The sequence below is a fragment of the Rhinolophus sinicus genome, chromosome 11, assembly GCF_057876585.1.
Source record: "Rhinolophus sinicus isolate RSI-liver-muscle chromosome 11, RSI-T2T, whole genome shotgun sequence".
Lineage (NCBI taxonomy): Eukaryota > Metazoa > Chordata > Mammalia > Chiroptera > Rhinolophidae > Rhinolophus > Rhinolophus sinicus.
In genome coordinates this window covers 17,747,210-17,766,695 of record NC_142511.1, presented here as the reverse complement: position 1 = coordinate 17,766,695, position 19,486 = coordinate 17,747,210, and the positions used below count along the sequence as shown (strand labels likewise).

Below are 19,486 nucleotides of genomic sequence, written 5' to 3'. Positions count from 1 at the left end.
TGTGTGTGTGTGTGTGTGTGTGTGTGTGTGTGTATGTGTGTGTGTCCACTGTCTGCCAGGAGCTCCCCAAGGGCCGACATCATGCCTTCCACAATGAGGTTGAGCCTCTCTTTAGGGGAGACCATGCCCCACCTCGACTTCTCCAGAAGGAACATGTATTGCTTTTGCCTCATCATCTTCACATAGGCTCGGGTCCCAAACAAGTAGTTTCTGAACTGGGTTTCTGTCAGTGGGCTGTTTCTCTTCCCTTCTACAGACCGTTTGGGGAATCCTGGCTGCACAGTGCCTGTAACACGGGGCCCTAGAGAGCCCCAAGACTTCCCGTGTCAATCACTGGCAGGCTCAGAGGCCTGGGAAGTGATCAACCTCTCAATCCCAGCTACAGCACCCCAAGGGCCGAATTCTCTCAGGTTTCTTGGCATATCTGAGTCACTAGGGAGTTGTTGAGAACCTGAGGTTTCCTCAATAATTTATATCCACGCTCCTCCCCTGACAGGATCACATGGCCCCGGACAAAGTAGGGAACACTATCCTGGGGTAACCCAATCTCCTAGGGCAGGCAATAACAACAAGGGGAACAATGCACCTGGGAGTCTGGACCCAGCTGGAGGCCAGTGACCTGAGAGGCTTGCTCAAGTTCAGCAATGGCCTTCCACCTGCTGGAGGTGAAGCGTCATTGAGAAAAAGAACGCTATGGGAACTTACTTAGGAAAAAGACGAAGGTTCTGTTTTGCCCAGCCTCTCTAGCCTGTGGGGTGACTCTGGCATGGATGCCCCACTCCCCGCGCTGTCTCTGTCATTGTCCAAACTGGAGTGTCTACTGATCAGCCTTGTTCCTTCCACTCTTTCTTCACTTATCCATTCCCTCAACATATAGACATATTCGGGTCTTTGGAATCTTAAAATAACCGCCCTCCCCTTTTGCCCCTCTAGTCACCAACCTACTTCTCCTTCCCCCTTGAATAAGCTATTGGAAAGTGACTGTGGCATCACGCCCTTCCTCACCGCCCCTGCCCACTTGCCTCCTCCACCTGTGCCACTGAAGCAGAAGCCCCACTGCCACCCCGTGATTTATACACCCACAAACCCTCCTGGGCACCCGAATTCCACAGGCAAACTCTGAATTTATCATTCATTCATCAAAAGCTTTTTTAATACCTTCTCTGGGCCAGGTATTGAGTTATAAAGTGAAAACCATGAGGGTCAAGGAGCTGATGATTTGACCATTACAGATCTGACTGCTAAGGGATACAATTGAAATCAGCCCAGAATGTTATCAAACCCACGGGAAGTACATGCCACCTTCCAGCCACACGGGCTCTTGGTGGGCTGCCAGCCATGCTTTCCTACACAAGGCCTGCCCTGCAGGCCCCTCCCCTCAGAACGCTCTGCTCAGGTCTCATTAGGCTAGCTGCTTTCCTTGTCCTGCAGATCTTAGCTCAAGTGTCACCTCCTAGAGAGGTCACCCTTGACCAGCCCAATTCCCCATCACATGCTAATCCAACTCCCGGTTTGATCTTCTTCATGGCACCCATCATAAATAAAATTATAGTCCTATCTCGTTAATTGAGGTAGTTATGTTCTATAAAATTGTGAACAACGAATTAGCAAATAATTGAGTCACTGGGGAAACACTATTAGGAACCTATGAGCCTCTGGGTACAGCATTTTCATCAACCCATCAATACCCAACCTGATTTTGTGTGTGTTTCTGTTTAAAGACACCTTATTTCACGTATTTTGTTGATTCGCTAATGTTGGACTCACAGCTGACGCCACTCATGCCCAAATGGAGTTTATCTAATGCTCGTCTTTTCTTTGTAAGGCACTGCACAGCCTTCTTGCACTTACTGGACAGACAGAACTTCAGGGGGGAAAAAAAGTGGCGCTAAATAGATCACAAAAAGGAGGCTTGTTTATACTACGAGAGCTAAAGCGAGAAGGTTCCACCTCATCTGGGAAGGCACACATTGGGTGACTCAAAATTTTCACAACTCTGCACTTGTCCCCAGATGACTCTGAATGTGCTGAAAGTATTGATCTGGGGGTTTCAACTAAGTTCTAGCAAGTAGGTGAGTTTGTAAATATGAAACCTGTGAATAAGGAGATTTGCTGCACTTTACTTAGTTGTTTTCTGCTTCTCTTGACTAGACTATAAGGTCCAGGAGACCTTGTCGTTTCAGTGACTGCTGTATCCCCAGCACTTGGCACATGCCTAGCACAATGGTAAGTGCTCGGTAGGTATTTGTCGATTGAAAGAAAAATGGAAGAAAGGAAGGAAGGGAGGGAGAGAGGGAGAAAGGGAGGGAGGACAAAAGAATGAAGTCCAAGTTCCTCTCTGCCCGATGACTGGTGATGCCTGTTCAGAGACCCCCCTACTCCACAGAGACCACAGACCCATAACCTTCCTTGTTTTTTCCCAGGCCTTCCTGAAGTTCTTTGGCTCCTTCCTCTGTTTAGAACTCACCTCCATGGGAAAGCTTCTCAGATAGAGCCTACCCTTGCTTCTGACACACCTCTCTCTGGCCCCATCCTAATGGCCTTTCTCTCCACTGGATCCACAGTGCCTACCCGCTCAGGGAGTCAGTTGGCTTCATGCTTTGGAAAGACTGCCATACTTGCTTTGCACTTTCTCATCTTTCCCTCCCTCCATGTTGCAGCTTCCTGGGGGTGGTGGAGAACATGCCACCTTCTTCATCTGTCCACCTCCCCACTCCTGCTCTGTCTGGAACTGCTCTGTCTGGTTCCAGACAGAGGTTTTACCCTGGGCTCAGCTCCTCAACCTAATGGCTGACCAATAGTTGATGGTCAGATTCTCTTTTATTCTACCCTGAGAGTCTCCTGGGAGCTGACAGCCGGGAGCTGGTTAGCTGTGTGGGGCATTTGCAACTCCTGTTTAGCTTTGGCTTTGGTCTGTCTCAGGTGGAGTGGGAAGTGTACTTGGCTGAGACTCAGAAAGCCTGTCATACAATGTCAGACCTACCAGCAATTAGTGTGGGACCATGGGAGTCATTTATCTTCCCTGGCCTCAGTGTCCTCATTTATTTTAAAAAAGAGGATAAGATAACTTAACCTTTTGTCTTTTGTGACAAATAAGTGTACACAAAAGTGCTGTGCAAAAGACAGATGCAATGTGATTTCGCTGACACATGGAATCTAAAGAACAAAATAAACAAACAAGCAAAACAGAAAAAAAAAGTGCTGGGCCAACCCTTCAAAGGCATCTATTATCAGTGTTATTTTACCCTTCGTTCTCTTGTCAGCGGAATACTAGATCACAAGTAGCTCAAACCATGAGACATCCCTGTCTCGCATATCAAGCGGCCTGGAGAGATTCAGCAACTTGACCATGTCCAAGCTCCGGGATAGCTTTTGTGCAATGCTCCTTCTCATTAGAAGGCTGCAGCTGCTGCCAGCCTCAGCCTCTCATGACAGTCAAAACAGGAAGGTGTGGGTAGTGCGGGAAGCTGGTTAGAAACAGAACCAGCAATTATCCAGCTCAGGTACTTAACGTCAGGTGGGAGGGAACAAGGCACTGGAGGAGTTATTGATGGAGAGGGGGAAAGAGGTTCTCTCCTCTCTCTCGGTTTTTTTTATTAAGGAGGAAGAAAATCTTTCCAGAAACCCGTCAGATTCTATCGGCCAGGACTGGGTCACCCTAATAAGCCAATCACTGGCATAGAAGGAGATTCTAAATCATTCATGGTTCATCCATGGTTCCTGGGTAAGGAGGAGGGCCCCTCTGACACATGAGAAAAATGGGGTTCTGCCAGCACAGCAGGCGGGGGAGCCACCATCACCTGCCACACATCATAGTCGCCCAGCACCCCCCCACCCCTCCGCAGGCTTTCTCGTGTCCCCTCCTGCAGCACCCACCCTGCCTTACTCGACCTCATTCCAGCTCTGCATTTAGACCCTGCCTTGCTCCTGCCATCACTCCCAAAACTTCTTGCCGTTTTTTTTTTTCCTCTTCTGGGACTCCAATTCTACTCTTCCCCTCCCATTTCTACTGACTCATGACACCTTCATACGATAGCCATCATCGTGATGGAGGCGACTACTTGTACCCCTGGCTTGTAAAAGGATGGGTCTTTCTCTATGGGCACTGCCTTTCTCAGAAGATCCAGAAAACATGTCGGGGGCTGGTCTGTGTCTCCAAGTCCACACCAGGCCCGATGGGTGATGTGTGCTGTGGGATCAAGGCAGAAAGCATTCCTTTGGCAATAACCCTACTTTCACCTACTGCTTGCGTATCAGGCTGGCCCTGTGTAGACCCATGTAATCTAGCTTCACTCTCGTGAGACCCCAGGAGGCCGACCGGGAAGGCATGATAACCCCTTTTGTCAGATGAATCACACGAGGCTCTAGGAAATCAAGGAGTTTGTCCAAGGTCACGGAGCTCCAAGCAGTTGGACCTAGAGCGACAATTCTTGGCTCTGGTCCCGATTGAGAGCCCCTTCCACTGGACCAAAACCCGAGACAACTCACAACTGCTGTGTGTGAGCGTCCAATTTGGATTCCAGACAGCAGGAGTTTGCCAAGCTAAGTTCCAAACAACAGAGTCCACTTTGTGTGCCAAGAAGACAGCGTAGGAACTAGGTTTCATGCGATGCCAGGCACAAGGGCAGCGAACAATGGTTATTATGCTCCATTTACATAAAACTCCATTGGTTTGAAAATTCCGCTCACAGATGTTGTTTCATTTGATCTCACACCAGCCCTGTGAGCTGGAGGGGGCAGGGCTGATTACTGTCTGTAGATGTGGACACTGAGGGAATGTGACCTAGCAGGTTATTAAGAAGCCGAGCTGGGAACTTACCTTAGATTCCTACTTCCCAGGCCTGGATTCCTCCCTCTTGCAGATTAATAAGTCATAAACTCTTCTCTCTGCTCGCAGGTTCAGGGGTTCTGGGCTGGTCAACTTGTCAACCAGTTTCTCAGAACAATGAGGGAGGCAATTAGAGCCTAGAAAGTGGTTTCCAGGAAATGTGGCCAAGGGGAGAGGGCCTGTGGAGAGACTTGGCCAGAGGCTCAGAGCAGGCTTGCTGAGCCAGCACCCCTGGCTGAGCCCAGGCCAGCGTCAGGCCAGCAGACGATTGGAGGCCCCAGAGAGCCTGCGTGGAGGAGGGAATTGAGGGGCAGGGTGGTGGGGGTTTCCAGTGTTCTCCTGCCAGCAGCGAAGGTTCACTCTGAGTCCTTCTCTGGGCTTCATGGCTCCTTCTCTAGGAAGTCTCTGGGGATTCAGCCCTTCCCAAGACCCTTCAGCACAGCCAGCAGCTAATCTCTGTGTTGCCCTCTGGGGTGTATCAACATGCTGCTGCAAGGGGGACAGAGCTTGGGTCTTTTCCTCCCTCCCTTGTTCCCTTCCCAGCGCACTCAGTAAACAGCTGACGGATGGATCTCCCCACACTGTCCCACTCTTCTGTGCTCTGGTGTTCATTCCCTGGTATGACTGGGCAGGGGGTGGGGTAAGAAGGTAGCTCAAAAAATAGACAACTGCAGTCAGTCAGGAAAGGGAAAAGGGAAACACAGAAATCCAGAGGAGAACAGTACAGATGACATTTTGTCCTCAGATTTGTTTGTCAACCCCTGTCACTATATTCGCTCTTTAGCGAGGTTGGTCCTCAAGAAAAATCTGATGCCCTGTACAGGTTTCTTAGGCATCCCTCACTAAATTCCTTTGGCCCACTGTTTTCCGCTGTCGTTGTGGGGGACACCTTGGGTTCCCACCTGAAGCATACACCCTGAGTCTTTCTGCTTTGGGCCTTGAGACTTCTCTAGTAACAGAGGAGCTTTTCCCATCCGCTGCAGGAGCAGCCCAGAAGTTTGGGGGACTTCATAGCATCAGGGGCAGCCTCTACCCAGTGGGGGATAGAAGGTGGTGGGTGAGTGCATGGCCTCCTGCAGAGATGAGCTCCCGCTGCCTGCAGTGGAGGACGCAGTAATACCCCCTAATACTGGTTTTCTCTCAGCCTTTTCCCTTCCCTTCCCTTCCCTTCCCTTCCCTTCCCTTCCCTTCCCTTCCCTTCCCTTCCCTTCCCTTCCCTTCCCTTCCCTTCCCTTCCCTTCCCTTCCCTTCCCTTCCCTTCCCTTCCCTTCCCTTCCCTTCCCTTCCCTTCCCTTCCCTTCCCTTCCCTTCCCTTCCCTTCCCTTCCCTTCCCTTCCCTTCCCTTCCCTTCCCTTCCCTTCCCTTCCCTTCCCTTCCCTTCCCTTCCCTTCCCTTCCCTTCCCTTTCCGTTTTCGTCTCCACGCTCTCTTCTCTCTGAGTCATTCCAGGGGTCACCTCCCAAATAAACTACCTCTGCCCAAAGCCTTATCTCAGGCTTTGCTTTAGAGGGAACCCAAACTAAGACACCCCTCGCCTGGATGAGCACACGGTCATGCCTGCCTGTCTGGGCAGCTGTAGCTCCTGGCCACCTTGCCCACCTCCTGGGTGGGTTTGGTGTGGTTATACTAAGGACAATAAAGGAGACGAGGTTACGGCCTGGTCACCTGCGTACATTCTTGCAGCGTTCTTCTGCAGCTGTCCCCCTCTCTAAGCAATTGTATGGAACCCCCTGGAAAAAGAATAAGTCATAGTCACTAAGAGAACAAACTCTGAGGCCAGACTGCCTGGGTTTGAATCCTGGCTCTGCCATCACTAGTTGGTGATCTTGGGCAAGTCTCTTAAACTGTGTCATTTCATACATCTGTAACATAGTGATAATAACGGTACCTCTGAGAGTTCTTGTTAAGATTGGATGGGTTGGTGTGTGGAGGGCAGAGAGCATTGCCTGGCACAGGGAAACGCTGTTGGTATAAGACCTCTTTGTGCAGTGTCTTGGCGGGGGTGGGGGTGGGAGGGGTGGATAGAGCGGGGACACTGAGGATCCCGAGTCCTTCCATTCCTTATTTCCTCCTTGGTGCTCCTGGCGGCAGGGCTGACTTCATTAACATGGGACCAGCACTTGTTTTAATGCTCTGCTATCACCGTCTTGAAATTCTTAAAAATTTTTTATTCAGGCAGGAGCTTTGCATTTACAACCTCTGTAGCTAATCCAGGCTGGTGTCTTGATGTTCAGGGAGAGGTCTCTGCAAGGAAAGAGAGTCACATGAGCCCTGTCCTCCGGTCAGGCTGAGCGCATTCTTTCTTCCCTCCTCTGAGCACAGCAGAAAATGCAGGCACAGTGGCAACTTTTATCAAGGTCCCTGTGACTGACAATGGCTCGAGGAAGACAGGCCGTAGGGGTCAGCTGGCCCACTCCCCACCCAGAGGTGGGTTCTCCTACCCAGCACCCCTGGCACAGGCTCGCCCAGCCTCTTTGTGAATTCTTCTAATGACAAGAAAGGACCCGTTCCATTGTTGATTCTAATGGTAACCGCCCTTCACTCTTGTAGACTCTTTTAAGGGTCTCCAAACCCTTTTACAAGGATTATCTCACTGGATTCTCACCAACTCTCTGTGCAGCAGTCATTTTCTAAGGAGTAGAAATTGAGGAAACTGTAACTTCCGGATTAGCAGCCCTTGCTGGCCCACTCAGCCTTTCCCCTCCCTCTTTCAGCAATTGAAATCTCACTTCATCTAGAAGTCTTTCAGCCTATCAAAAGAAAAGAAATCACTCCTAAATTCTTTATATTAAATTATTTTTCCCCTGGGCTGTAGGTAAACTGATGCATTTTTTCAGATGTGCTTCACTTTGAATAACACTCATGAAAATGGCATGAGCGAAGCCGCCTTTTAATGAACTGACTCTTGTGTTAAATGTATTAGACTTCTGTTAAAGATGGTGGAATTATAGCAGGATCTCAGAACCTCCCTCTCCTATGGCCTGGAGAAATAACATAGAAATGTAAAAACAAAACAAAAACACAACAAGCTCAGATAGCCAAAAAGTCAATCACACAAGGAAAGAAGATAGAACACACACATTTAAAAGTGCCAGTCAAGGAAAGAAATGGAAGCTTCTAGAACCACGTGGTTTTGTCCCCACTCCAGACCAGGGGAATATGTTCATTGAGCAAATCCTGAGCACTTCACCAATGCCCTCCAATTTGATGGGCAGCCTCTGAAGGAATGGGTAGGGCAGGGAACTGCAAGTGGAGGCCGCTGAGACCTGGGACCTGAGAGGGCAGGCAGGCTCGTCCTTGGCATGCTGTCTTCCTGGGGGGGTGCAGGGTTCAGAGGAAGAGGTGGAGCCCGCAGGAGGAGCAGCCAGGTGCTCACCACGTGGACGTGCTGGCAAGCACACAACTGCACCACCGGGGCTGAGCATGTGATGTGGCTGGAGCTCCTTGAATGACACGCTTGTCGCTTCTCACTTGCCTGTTAGGCCTAATGCTCTCCTGCTTCCCCAGCTTACAGCAAACCGTCAGTGGCTGCAGCCTGTACTTTCACTTCCTTCTTGTCTGTTGTTTTTAGATTTTCTGTAGCTATATTTTGTGTCCACCACCACCACTCCTCCCCACCTCAAACCCCAACATTGAAAACCTTCCAAATGAGAACCCCGTGGGGCACTCCCGCTTGGGCTGCTCTCTCCGTGTCAGGATCTACCCCTGTCCTTAGACAGACAGGTCGTTACCAGTGGGGCTGGTGAGGTGGCCCTCCTGTCACTCCTTTCCTTCCTCTTTCAATAAAGAGTCTCTCCTGGCACACCAGGTTCCCCCACGATTCAGACACAACTCCAATTTATTTCAATTACTAGTCCTGATCATAAATAGAACGGATCCTGAAGGCTGCGTAGTCAATGATTCCGCTTCTCTGCCTCCAAGGAGAAACTGCTTTATAAAGTCCACATTCATTAACTAATACAGTCCCTTGCCTTTTTCAGTCATCCTTTAGGACAACAAAGCCGGGTTCTCTCCATTATAAGCCAGCCCAGGAGTGCTTTGAATATTGTCATGCCTGGGCAGGCATCAATGCACCTCCATGAGGCATTGTTCATAGCGCCCCACCCGGTGATGACTTCTGTTTCCAAATCTCCTCTAAGGGACCTGTCCCATAACTGCATCTTTGCCCTTCATTCTCATTCTGTCTCTCTCTCTCTCTCTCTCTCTCTCTCTCTCTCTCGCTCTCGCTCTCGCTCTCGCTCTCGCTCTCGCTCTCGCTCTCGCTCTCGCTCTCGCTCTCGCTCTCGCTCTCGCTCTCGCTCTCGCTCTCGCTCTCGCTCTCGCTCTCGCTCTCGCTCTCGCTCTCGCTCTCGCTCTCGCTCTCGCTCTCGCTCTCGCTCTCGCTCTCGCTCTCGCTCTCGCTCTCGCTCTCAATTGCCACCTTCTGGTGTTTATACTCTGAAGTTCTGTGAATGGTGGGCAGACTGCCGGTTGGGTATCAGGTTGGAGAATCAACCGCTCTGAGGACCAGCTCAGACTTTGAAACATCACCTTCTTATCCCCTCCCCACATCCACCCCCAGAAGAGCTGGGTCTCAAATCCATGCTTGCTGTTCCAGCTCCACCTAAAGTTCTTCTGAACTCTACCATGATATCTCAAGAACCATAAGTAATATTTGATTCTAATGTGTCCACTTCTCTCTGGTGCCTACATTTCTAAGAATTGAGCGTGCTGCACTTATAACTGGAAGATTATATGTCAATTCTCAGTATATAAACTTCAGAGTCTCCTGCAACCAAAAAGGAAAAAGTTTTTAAAAATGACTGTGGCCTCCTGAATCTTTAGGATGCCTTCCATGCAGGCTTTATATTTAGGATCAAATGAATTACACATAGAGAACTATGGCATGGTGGATAGTTTCCAACTACTAGAAATTGTATTTCCCTCCCTTTTGATAATTAGTTCAAGGTCTTCACTGCAAGTGACATCATGTCTCAGAAGCAAAAATAGGTTCCCTATTAAGACTATGTAATGTCTTCTGCCTAGCAGAACCTATTTCCTCTTTATGCCCTCGTCTCCTCACCTTCCTAATTGGCTCTCCGACCTCAAAGCTTTTTCTTGCTGCTGTGTGGAGCCTTAGATAATTAGCTATAGTCTGACTAGGTGAGGTGAGGTTAGGAGCCTGGCTATACTGATTGCATTTCAGTTTACCTTAGAAGCCCAAAGGACCGAGGGCTCCAGAAAATGGGATGGTGGGCATTACAGCCTACGTGTATAAGACAATTCTTAAGGAACTGAATGGGTTATTTGGACCTTAGGCACGGCTAGGTGTGCGAATAATTTACATCCTGTGTTAAGCCCCATTGGGTTAGGATAAAATAGTCCCCCTTACTGAGCATTCAGTATGATGTGTTTCACACACACGATCTCTTTTAATACTGAAAACAGCCCTGCAAGTTTCCCATTTAACCCATGATCAGCGTGAGAGTGAGAGGATCAGACACTTGTCATAGGGGTTGGAATTCAAGCTTATGGGCTGAGTCCTGGGTTCTGCTGCTCTTCTGCCAGTTCCTGCTCGGACAAGCCCTGGAGCCCAGCGGCCCCCATGATGGAGGGACATTGGACACTAGAGGCAGTCGTGGCCCTGAATTTATTACCTGCTGCCAGTTTCATACCTGGAATTTACAAATGGAGGAAACTGTTATGAGACTGAAATCGCTATCCCCTTCATTCCGAAATGAAGGCATTCTCTTTATCTCCTACTGTGCCGGGCAAAAAATGTCCCCCAAACAAACAAACTAACAAAAATTTCATGTTTATATCCAAAAAACAAAGAACATAAGAGTACAGATTAGTGGCTAATTGTATCTCTGCAACAGCTGAGAGGAACACTTAAAAAATAATCTTTTAGTGTTTGGGAACTATTATGTTTAAAATCAAGGAACAGGAAATTATAGAAGTTTTGGATCTCTCACCTCTTTAACAAGTGTACTTTATCCTTTCAGTTTAACTCTTATTTACTAAAAACAGAAACCCAAACAGAAGCAATCTGCTGTTTGGGGGGAAAACATTTGAATGGAAATTAAGAGACCTGGTTCTAGTCCTTGCGGTTGTGTTAAGTAACCATCTGATGCTACCAGCAATGGACCAAAATTGCACCAGAATGAAATCTGCCATCTCAAAACAAGCTAACGTTCCTACTAGCTCTGAAATTCTAAGGGCCAATGAGTTATGCATTAGTCAGTGCCAACAATAGTATAAAGATTAAGCGCAAACAAAATCTCCATTCTTTTAGGTAGGTGTTCCTTTGATTAATGTGATTTATATGAATTTAATCCTCTTACAAGTATTTGGAAGCTCAAAAAATCTCCAACTACTGAAATTATGGGCTAACGTGACAACGTGCAAGAACTCTTGTAGGCCTGTCTAGTGTTAACTATTCAAATAGCTGAGGAATTTTTTACTGTGATAGCGGGTCTTCACAGATACCCAAAGAACCCTGCTTCCCAGTATTCACACCCTTTTGTAGACCCTCCCACAACGAACCTGGACTGGCCCTATGACTCACTTTAACCAAGTGACACTGTGCCAGTGTCACTCCTGGGTCTAAGCTAAAAGAAGTCTTGGTTGCTTCTACTTTTGTGCTTTTGGGGAGCCTTGAGCTGTCACTGCTCTCGCTGTCCGGCACTAAATATACCAGAGTTTGATGCATCCAATGCGGACCCAGAAGTCTTGTTGTCAACGCCATCCTTTGTCCTTATTGAAATGTGTACATATCAGGGAAAGATAAAAGGCCTATTGGGGGCTCTAGATGCCTTGATTAAAAGAGGCTCCTTGTCGCCAGCATTTTGAATGGTTTGCTTGGCACCTGGAGATGCCCAGCGGAAGCTTCTACAGGTGAGCACTCAGGGATGGCAGTCTTAGACAGAGTTCCCATGGAAGCTGATTTTCTTAGGACTCATGTTTGAATACTCCCCGGGCTCTGCTGTACCGGTGCTGCGCGTTTGTCGGCAGCAGCCTTTGGCATTCCCTGTCTTACAACACGCCTGGGCTGCTCTTCCCAGCACTCCAGGTTCCTGATTTCTCCACTGCCAGCTACCTCTTTTTTCCCCTCAACTTTCCATCAGCTGATACAGTGTTAGGTAACTGGCAAAAATCTGAAGATAAGAGTTTTCAGGGAGTTCTTTCCATCAAAAAGGAAAAAAAAGAATGAAGGTGAAGCAATTGACTTTTTAGGGGAGGTATCCAAGCCCCTCCTTGGGGGAAGGCACTTCTCAGTGACACCAGTAAGACCAAGTATTATATTTATATTATGTTGTATTGTATTATACTATATTATTCCCGGTCTTATAGTAAAATAAGACCAGGTCTTATATTAATTTTTGCTCCAAAAGATGCATTACAGCTGATGGCCCAACTAGGTCTTATTTTCAGGGAAACACGGTACTATAGTCACAAGGATGGCTCATGTTCTCTTGCCTGACGTAAGTAAACAGCGGGAACTTTACCACCATCTCTAGAGTGGGTCACCCACCTAAAAGGCAGATAGTATTCCAAGATGAGGCAACAGAAACTCTGCAGGGGAAAACTGAGGAAGAGGCTGTGATAGGCTCCTGCATTCGAGCAAAAAAGCATTACTCCAATTTCTTCCTTTGTAAAATGGATTTAATCATACCCAATTCAGAGTATTTTGATTATGAAAGAAGCCTGTCTCCTTTCAGCGGTTAGCCAACCCTCCTCCCAATGTTCCATTTGAATCTGGATTATTAATATTTAATGTTTCTCAAGCCTTTAAGAGGTAAGAAAAAGGTTATCCAAGTCCTGAGAGGTAAAAATTTATTGATTTATATCATATCAGCATGTTATGCTATGGTCACACCTGCTCATACAGCTGACTTTTTCTTATAGCCGAAAGAGGAATTTTTTTTCCCTTTAAAAATACATTGTTTTCCAGCAGGAGGAAACATTTTTAAAACAAACATTTTCATATTAAGTGGAAATTATAAACAATGGCTTTTTTTTTCTCCCCAACTTATAAGGAATAGGGCTGGTCAACAATAGATCTCTGAGTGCTTCAAATTTGCTTTCAGGCCCTTCCCCCAGTTTGTTCCTCGTCTTCTACAGAAACCACTCCTAGGGGGAAAAAATGTATAACCTCACCAAAAACAGCAGCCTAAACCCACATAGAAAACAGAAGAGGTAGACTGAACTGTAACTATTTAACTTATTTGGTAGATTGTGTAAGATATTTTAATGCATTTAAAAATCTTCAGTGGGATCAAACATTCTACAAATATCGAAACAATAAATGTCTTAAATGCTCAAAACAAAATCTTAGAGACGCCTGTGTCCATTTACTTTGAGAAATGAAAGCATAGAGCCAACTTTAGAAATATGCAAGCTTTCCATGCACTCCAGGAAAACTTGGCTTTCGTCAAATTCTTCAAATCAAAAGCATGCTCTGTGGACTGATGTTAATGCCTTCTCACCCTTTAAAGCCTCTGCCAGGGTCAGCGATAGGAATTTCCTGAGAGCAGGGAGTGAGTGATTCATTGTGAAAAGTTTATTCAACACCAACAATTAAAAATCCCCAAATACAGAACAGGGCAGTGGTGTGCTGGAGACAGCTCCTACCAGCTCAAGAGAGCTGATTGTTTAAGTTTTCGAATTTTGCCAGTTGTTAATTGACTGTTATTAAAAATCAATTATGTAAGTTTACAATTGGTGCTGAAGCTAAAAGTGGTTCACTTTAATGAGTATAATTTGTACAAGGCTAACAAATAATTTAACAGTAGATCACATATCAGATTGAATGACAATAAATTTGAGAAATTTCAGGATTAGGGTGTAATTCCAGTTTTCAAATCATGGTTGAGTTGCAGTCAAAGGTTGGCTACAAGAGTTCAGCAAAAATCAGTTAAAGCGTCCTGGGAGAATCAATTGGCTATACAGAATTTATAATAAAGTATATTTTATTATCACTTGCTATACATCCTTGCTATCAGCAAAATTTATAACAAACTTATGTATGCCTGTATACATAACTTTTTTTTCCAGGAGAGCAGCAACATTTACCAGTGTACCACTAGATGAGAAGAATAAGGGGGGGGGGGGGGGGGATAGTTTAAAACCAAAGGAGGAACAATGTTTTTTCATTTGATTTTTCAGTTTGCCCTCAGCATCCACCTGCCATGGTGAGTTCTAAGTACACGTCTACAAATGCCAATGCCAAAATAGCTCCAGTAAAACACAAACACCCCATCCCCACTACTAAGAATTAAAAGCACTTTACTTGAAAAAAATCAACTTTATTTTTTTCTAGGTTAAAAAAAATAGAACCAGCTATTAATTTTTTGTTGAGAAAATGCTTCTTTTGGTGTTCACATCTCAATTTCTGAAAAGGTGATCTGGTTACTAAAATAATCCCAGTGCATTCATAAACCAGATCCACGTGTGACCAGCCCTTTACAAAAATTACAGTTGCCACAGCCTTTACATTCATTCTTATCATACATTACAACATGCAGATACACAAAGAAAGAAAGACAGGTCACCATGCCCAAGTAAACATTATGGCATCAGGAAAACAAAATCCATCTCTATAAAATAAATACAATTGTGTGATAACTGTAAAGAAAAATGAAAGCACTTAAAATAATGGCAGTTCAATGTATAACTGTTTCATTACCCAACGTAACAAAAGTTACTGTAAAATGCATAGACTCCTTACATGTAAAGATGTGTGCATCACAGCCGTGTTCAACAGTTTTACACAATAAAAATAAAGCCATTCAAAATATGTGTGCATACTTTGCAACGAGAATACGTAGGTTTTTTTTTGTTGTTTAAACTGTTTTAAAAAAATACTAAATGTAAAAATCCTCAAATGGAAATTTTGCAGAAAAACCCATATTTTATCTTCCGTATGGCCACAGTCACCCTCCCCCAACAGTTCAGCACCCTCAGCTCAGTCCCAGGGTCCAGTTCCTAATTGTTGGGGCTCAATGCAAAACGATCACAATAAAGCACCAACTAGGGACCGCTCCAGAGAATACCTAGCCCCTTTGTGATCTAGCAATGTCCAAGTTAGGTGGTTTTGGTCCCAAACATATTAGTCTTTACCCCATCATCAAATGAGTCAATATACCTGCTGCTCAGTGCTCCTTTGACTTTACCTTTCATGTTACCAGAAGCAAGGTTCACAGCACTACATGGCAAAATGTAAGACTAACCATTTTTATCCATCCTTGGTGGACCAGAGCTGGTACGCTCGTAATGGTAACTCTGGAGTAAAGTCCTGCGTAATGAAGAAAATAACTAACTCTTCCTATGCAGCAGCACAAATAAAATTTTCTTAAATATAAAAAGAATCCAAGAAGACTATCCATGATTAAAGACTATGTTCTATGACTATAACCAGGTCCCACTAGTTCAGAAGAGTCTTTAGGGAAGTGATTGTCAAAAAACGTTACTAAGACAAATCCACAAGTAACAAGAGTACAGAATGAAAAGGCATTCTTAACATGGATCCAAACGATATGAACACAGCATGATGTTCTGAGGTTTACATTTGGTGATTTAACACTTCATTTGCATAAGAACATTTCAGAACAATCGCAACACCCGCCAACTCTTGATTATTTAGGGATTCCTTTTGTAGCCTATTCATTATTTAGGCTTTTGTGATTCCTTCTCCTGAAGCTCTTTCCAAATCTTTTCACTACTCATTAACACAGTCACAAATATATAGGCAAGAGAAACTAAGAAACAACTCAATCATTTTAAAAATTATCCCTAGGAAAGAAAAGTTTGATGAGAACAATTCAAACTCCTAAATACAATTAGGTTTTGGCTTACTATGACATATTAGTGGAACAATTATCCAGTAATCTCTAGTTCCTTTACTGTGGAAAATTAAGGGTTGGTTGTCATATTAAGATATGACAGATAACAGATTTAAATTCACAGCTAACCTTTTTTTTTTTTTTTTTTAAATCTACTATTTAGATTCTCAACTAGTTTTTTTGCCCACCCAAAACATCATTTCCATTCTGTAGTTTGTCTTTAACTTCCATTGGCGTTTGGGTTTCTCCACAATATCTGTATATTTCAACCCCAATAATGGTTTCTGAACTGCTGAGGTGGTCACTTCTGGAATCACTGCGCCTGCCTGAGGCCAAGCAGTGGCTCCATCACTGTGACTCGCTGAGACCAGGACCCAGCAGGGAGTTCGCAACCCTGTCTGCTATGGGAATCCAGGCATATCAGCTGAGACCAAGAAGTGCTGAGATTCTGCAAGCTACTGGTATAAAACTGGCACAGTGTTATTTTCTTTCCCCTAGACAAAATGTATATTTGCTAAAACTCTTTTCGTCTCACTTTGCAAAGACAGTACAAATTAGGATTTTTTATTCAGTTCTGTATAGTGGTATATTGCTGCTTCCCTGATTGCCATTCAAGAACACTGATTCTCTCTTCACATTTCCTAGCGCAAGCAGAACTCCAGTTACCACTAGGAAAGCATGAGCGATACTCTCAAACAAGCAGTTTGCTGACAGAAGAGAGAAAACATGTTGATAAAGAATCAAAGAGGGAGAGGGCAGATCAAACACACATCTACTGACAGCTCACAGACCTACTTTCAAAAATTAACTCACATATCTATTGGTATTTGTCACTAGCCTGTTGAAATGACTGAGCTTGAAAAGTAAAGCATCTTATAGAATAGTTCGCTTAATGTGTACAGTACATGAAACAGTATCATGTTCCTTTGGGGCACAGTGATGACAAAAGTGGCCTTAAACCATATCCGTGTAGGCATGTATGCGTGTGGTATGTGTGTGTGTGACAGAGAGACAGACGGGACTGGCCACTCTACCTGTGCTTGCTTAGCAATGAGGAAACAGTCTAATAGCTAGAACTGCGCACGTCATGTTTGACAGTGAGCAACTTATACCTTATTCCCCCGGCGGCTGACTCATCTCTCAAATGAACAACTTCAGTTCACCTTGTAACCTAGTAGAATTTGCTGGGCCTCAAACAGAGGCTACCTTTAAGCTTCTACTTGGCTTCCTATTGTCACCCGTACCTCTCAATTGAGATTGGTTTCACCTACTCACTGCCACTGTAAAACACACAATGAAATGCTTAGATTGAAAGAAAAAAAAAAGGCATCTTATAACAACCATGACCAGACCAAACACAGTAACACTGTCCTCTGCGTTTCCCCAGTAGTCGTATAATCAGTGAGGTATCCCAGTTAACACATCCTTCTCTTTCATACGTGCGCTGAGTTAACGTAAAGATGAAGCTGCTGTGTCTTTTATTTGGTGTTGCTTTCCCTTCCCACGTCACTGGGAGAAAATTCACATCTTCTCAGTTTTTTTTGGTTTATTGAAAAACAGAAAACATCAGCCTTTACTTTTATTTTCCGGCCTACTTCTCAAAATTGTCATTTGTATGATTAGCCACAACAGGGGATTCTACAGTGCTCATGTCACAGAAAACTGACTTCCTAGGATCGTACGAGTCTTCCAGTCCCAAACCACAGCCCACGCCCTTTCTCAGCACTGGCGCGCCCATGATGGGCTGATGTGGTGCTGGCACTTTTTGAGAAGAGTTTGGTTCTACTGTGAGGTAAATCGCATGAACAGTGACAAATACAAAAAAACAAACAAACAAAAAAACAATGTGTTTTCTAGAAACAGACACTTGACTTTGTCCTCTTCAAAAGCAACTGGAAGAGACTGGAAAGCCTTGTGTGATGGTATCACTCCTGGTCACACCGCTCTGACATGGGCAGCTCCTTGATGTGACAGGTTCTGGGGGTGCCATGTGAGAACCTGTCACCGTTTTAAGCCAGTGTCTGGCTGTAGCTCTTATTTTTCTAATAAACTAGCCTATTTCACCTTAATCATTTAAATGTTTCTCATTAATTTATTTCAACCATCCCCAAATGCATTGGTGCTAATATGCCAAAAAAAAAAAAAGCCTCTGAGCCAGACGGAAGCCTCACCTCACTGTGGCCCCAGTTCGGGGAGGCGCTGCAGAGCATCTGCAAAACAGATAAACACGCAGACAAGACGGCTTCTCACTGATTATGCTCACATTTGTTCTCAGGCTATGCTACTAATCCTTTGCTATAGATGCATCTGATCAAAGTGCATTTTGTAAAAGACAATTATCAATCTACAATATGCCTTCTATACAAAAGAAGGCAAGTGACGCCCTCATACAAGGGAAAGCACGAGTGCCTGTAAACACTGTGTCAGACTGAGCTAGCCTTTTTAAAGAGCGCATTCTAGTACCGGGATGTGTCCACTGGACATTGCTTTCCCCCCCAGAGCACGCGTGACACTGAGTTGTTGAGGACTGACGAGCCACCGCAAATGACAGGGACACAGTTCTTCAGAAGATGCTGAGCAGCCCCGCTCCAGGTTACCAGTAACGCAGCAAGAGCTGGCGGAAAGGAGGGTGCCCCACAGCACTGCCCTAACAGAGACTACTAGCTAAGAGGACGAATACAGCTTTCTTAGCTTGAACTAGGGTATCAAGTATGTCTGGTGGCAACAGAATTTCTCTCAGTCTTCTAGGATGATTTTATGATTTCCCCTCCTCCAAATGTGATGTTTGCTTAAATGTGTGCTAGAATGTATCTTTTTAAAACATGAAAAGTCCTTAAAACATATTAGCAGGTCATTATATTACTGATCTTCATTTTAGCAGAGTTTTAAAATATCCCAAAGGGGGATAAACATTAATCCATCCATGGAATTTCCTTTTTTTTTTCCTTTTTATATTCTGATTTGCACATGTAAAATAATGCACACTCATGAAAGTCTGAACTCCTATGGTGACCTTGATGAGTCCAAGTCAATTCCTAAAACAGGCAATGGTAAAAATACTGAATGATGTTGTACCACATGTAGCCTGACAAAAATGCAAAAGACTGTATGAGAAAGATCCACATGTTGCTGAGGGTCATCTCCCTGGAAACGGCTTCCTTGTGGCCCTTGGGAGGTGGAAAAGCCCCTAAAAGACAAGACAGAAATATTACTTTGCTTTATTGTGGTGATAAGTCTCCTGGAGCAAAAGTTGAATATTACTTTGACTAGAGTTTTTGTTTTTTGGAGCATCTTCTCTGACTTCCCATTGATCTTGAATAGAGATCTTTGAAACACAATTTTCAAAGTGCTGAGCCCTTTCCTGTCTCTGAGCGTTTACTTCTGTTCTCTCTGCCTGTGGCGCTCCTTCTGCACGCCAGTGAATGGCAGGGGCATGTGCACTCTTCCAGCATCAGAAACAATAGCACCTGCCTCCCCGTCAGTCACTCTCATCTCCATGTTCACTTCCTTCTCAGCACTTTCTACAACCTGTAATGATCCCGGATCTATCTTTTTTTTTTTTTTTTTTCTACAGATTGTCTCCCGATGGAATATAAACTGCATGCGAGCAGGAACTCTGGATGGTCTGTTTCCCACTGTATCCTTAGAGATTTCCACAGTGGCCAGGACACAAGATGTGCAAAATTGGTATTAAATACTTCGCAAAAGACCATAACTTATACTAATTCCTCTACTTACAAGTTAATTGTCTTTGCCACAAAAAAGTGGTTGTAAATCACTGATATTTTCAAAAGGCAATGATTTATGAAATATATCTTAATAATAAAAAGGAATAA

At 44.9% G+C, this 19,486-nt stretch overlaps 1 protein-coding gene across 5 annotated transcripts in view; it reads right to left on the bottom strand.

Moving 5' to 3' along the window:
* Positions 1 to 12,625: 12,625 nt before the first annotated feature.
* Positions 12,626 to 19,486, bottom strand: part of LPGAT1 (lysophosphatidylglycerol acyltransferase 1) — a 99,831-nt gene continuing 92,970 nt past the window's right edge. For all 5 annotated transcript variants that reach the window (XM_074322430.2, XM_074322427.2, XM_074322426.2 and 2 more), the window contains one exon: positions 12,626 to 18,837. In XM_074322430.2, coding sequence (XP_074178531.1) covers positions 18,686 to 18,837 — 152 coding nt within the window. In that variant the 3' untranslated portion in view covers positions 12,626 to 18,685. The remainder of the gene's footprint in view (positions 18,838 to 19,486) is intronic.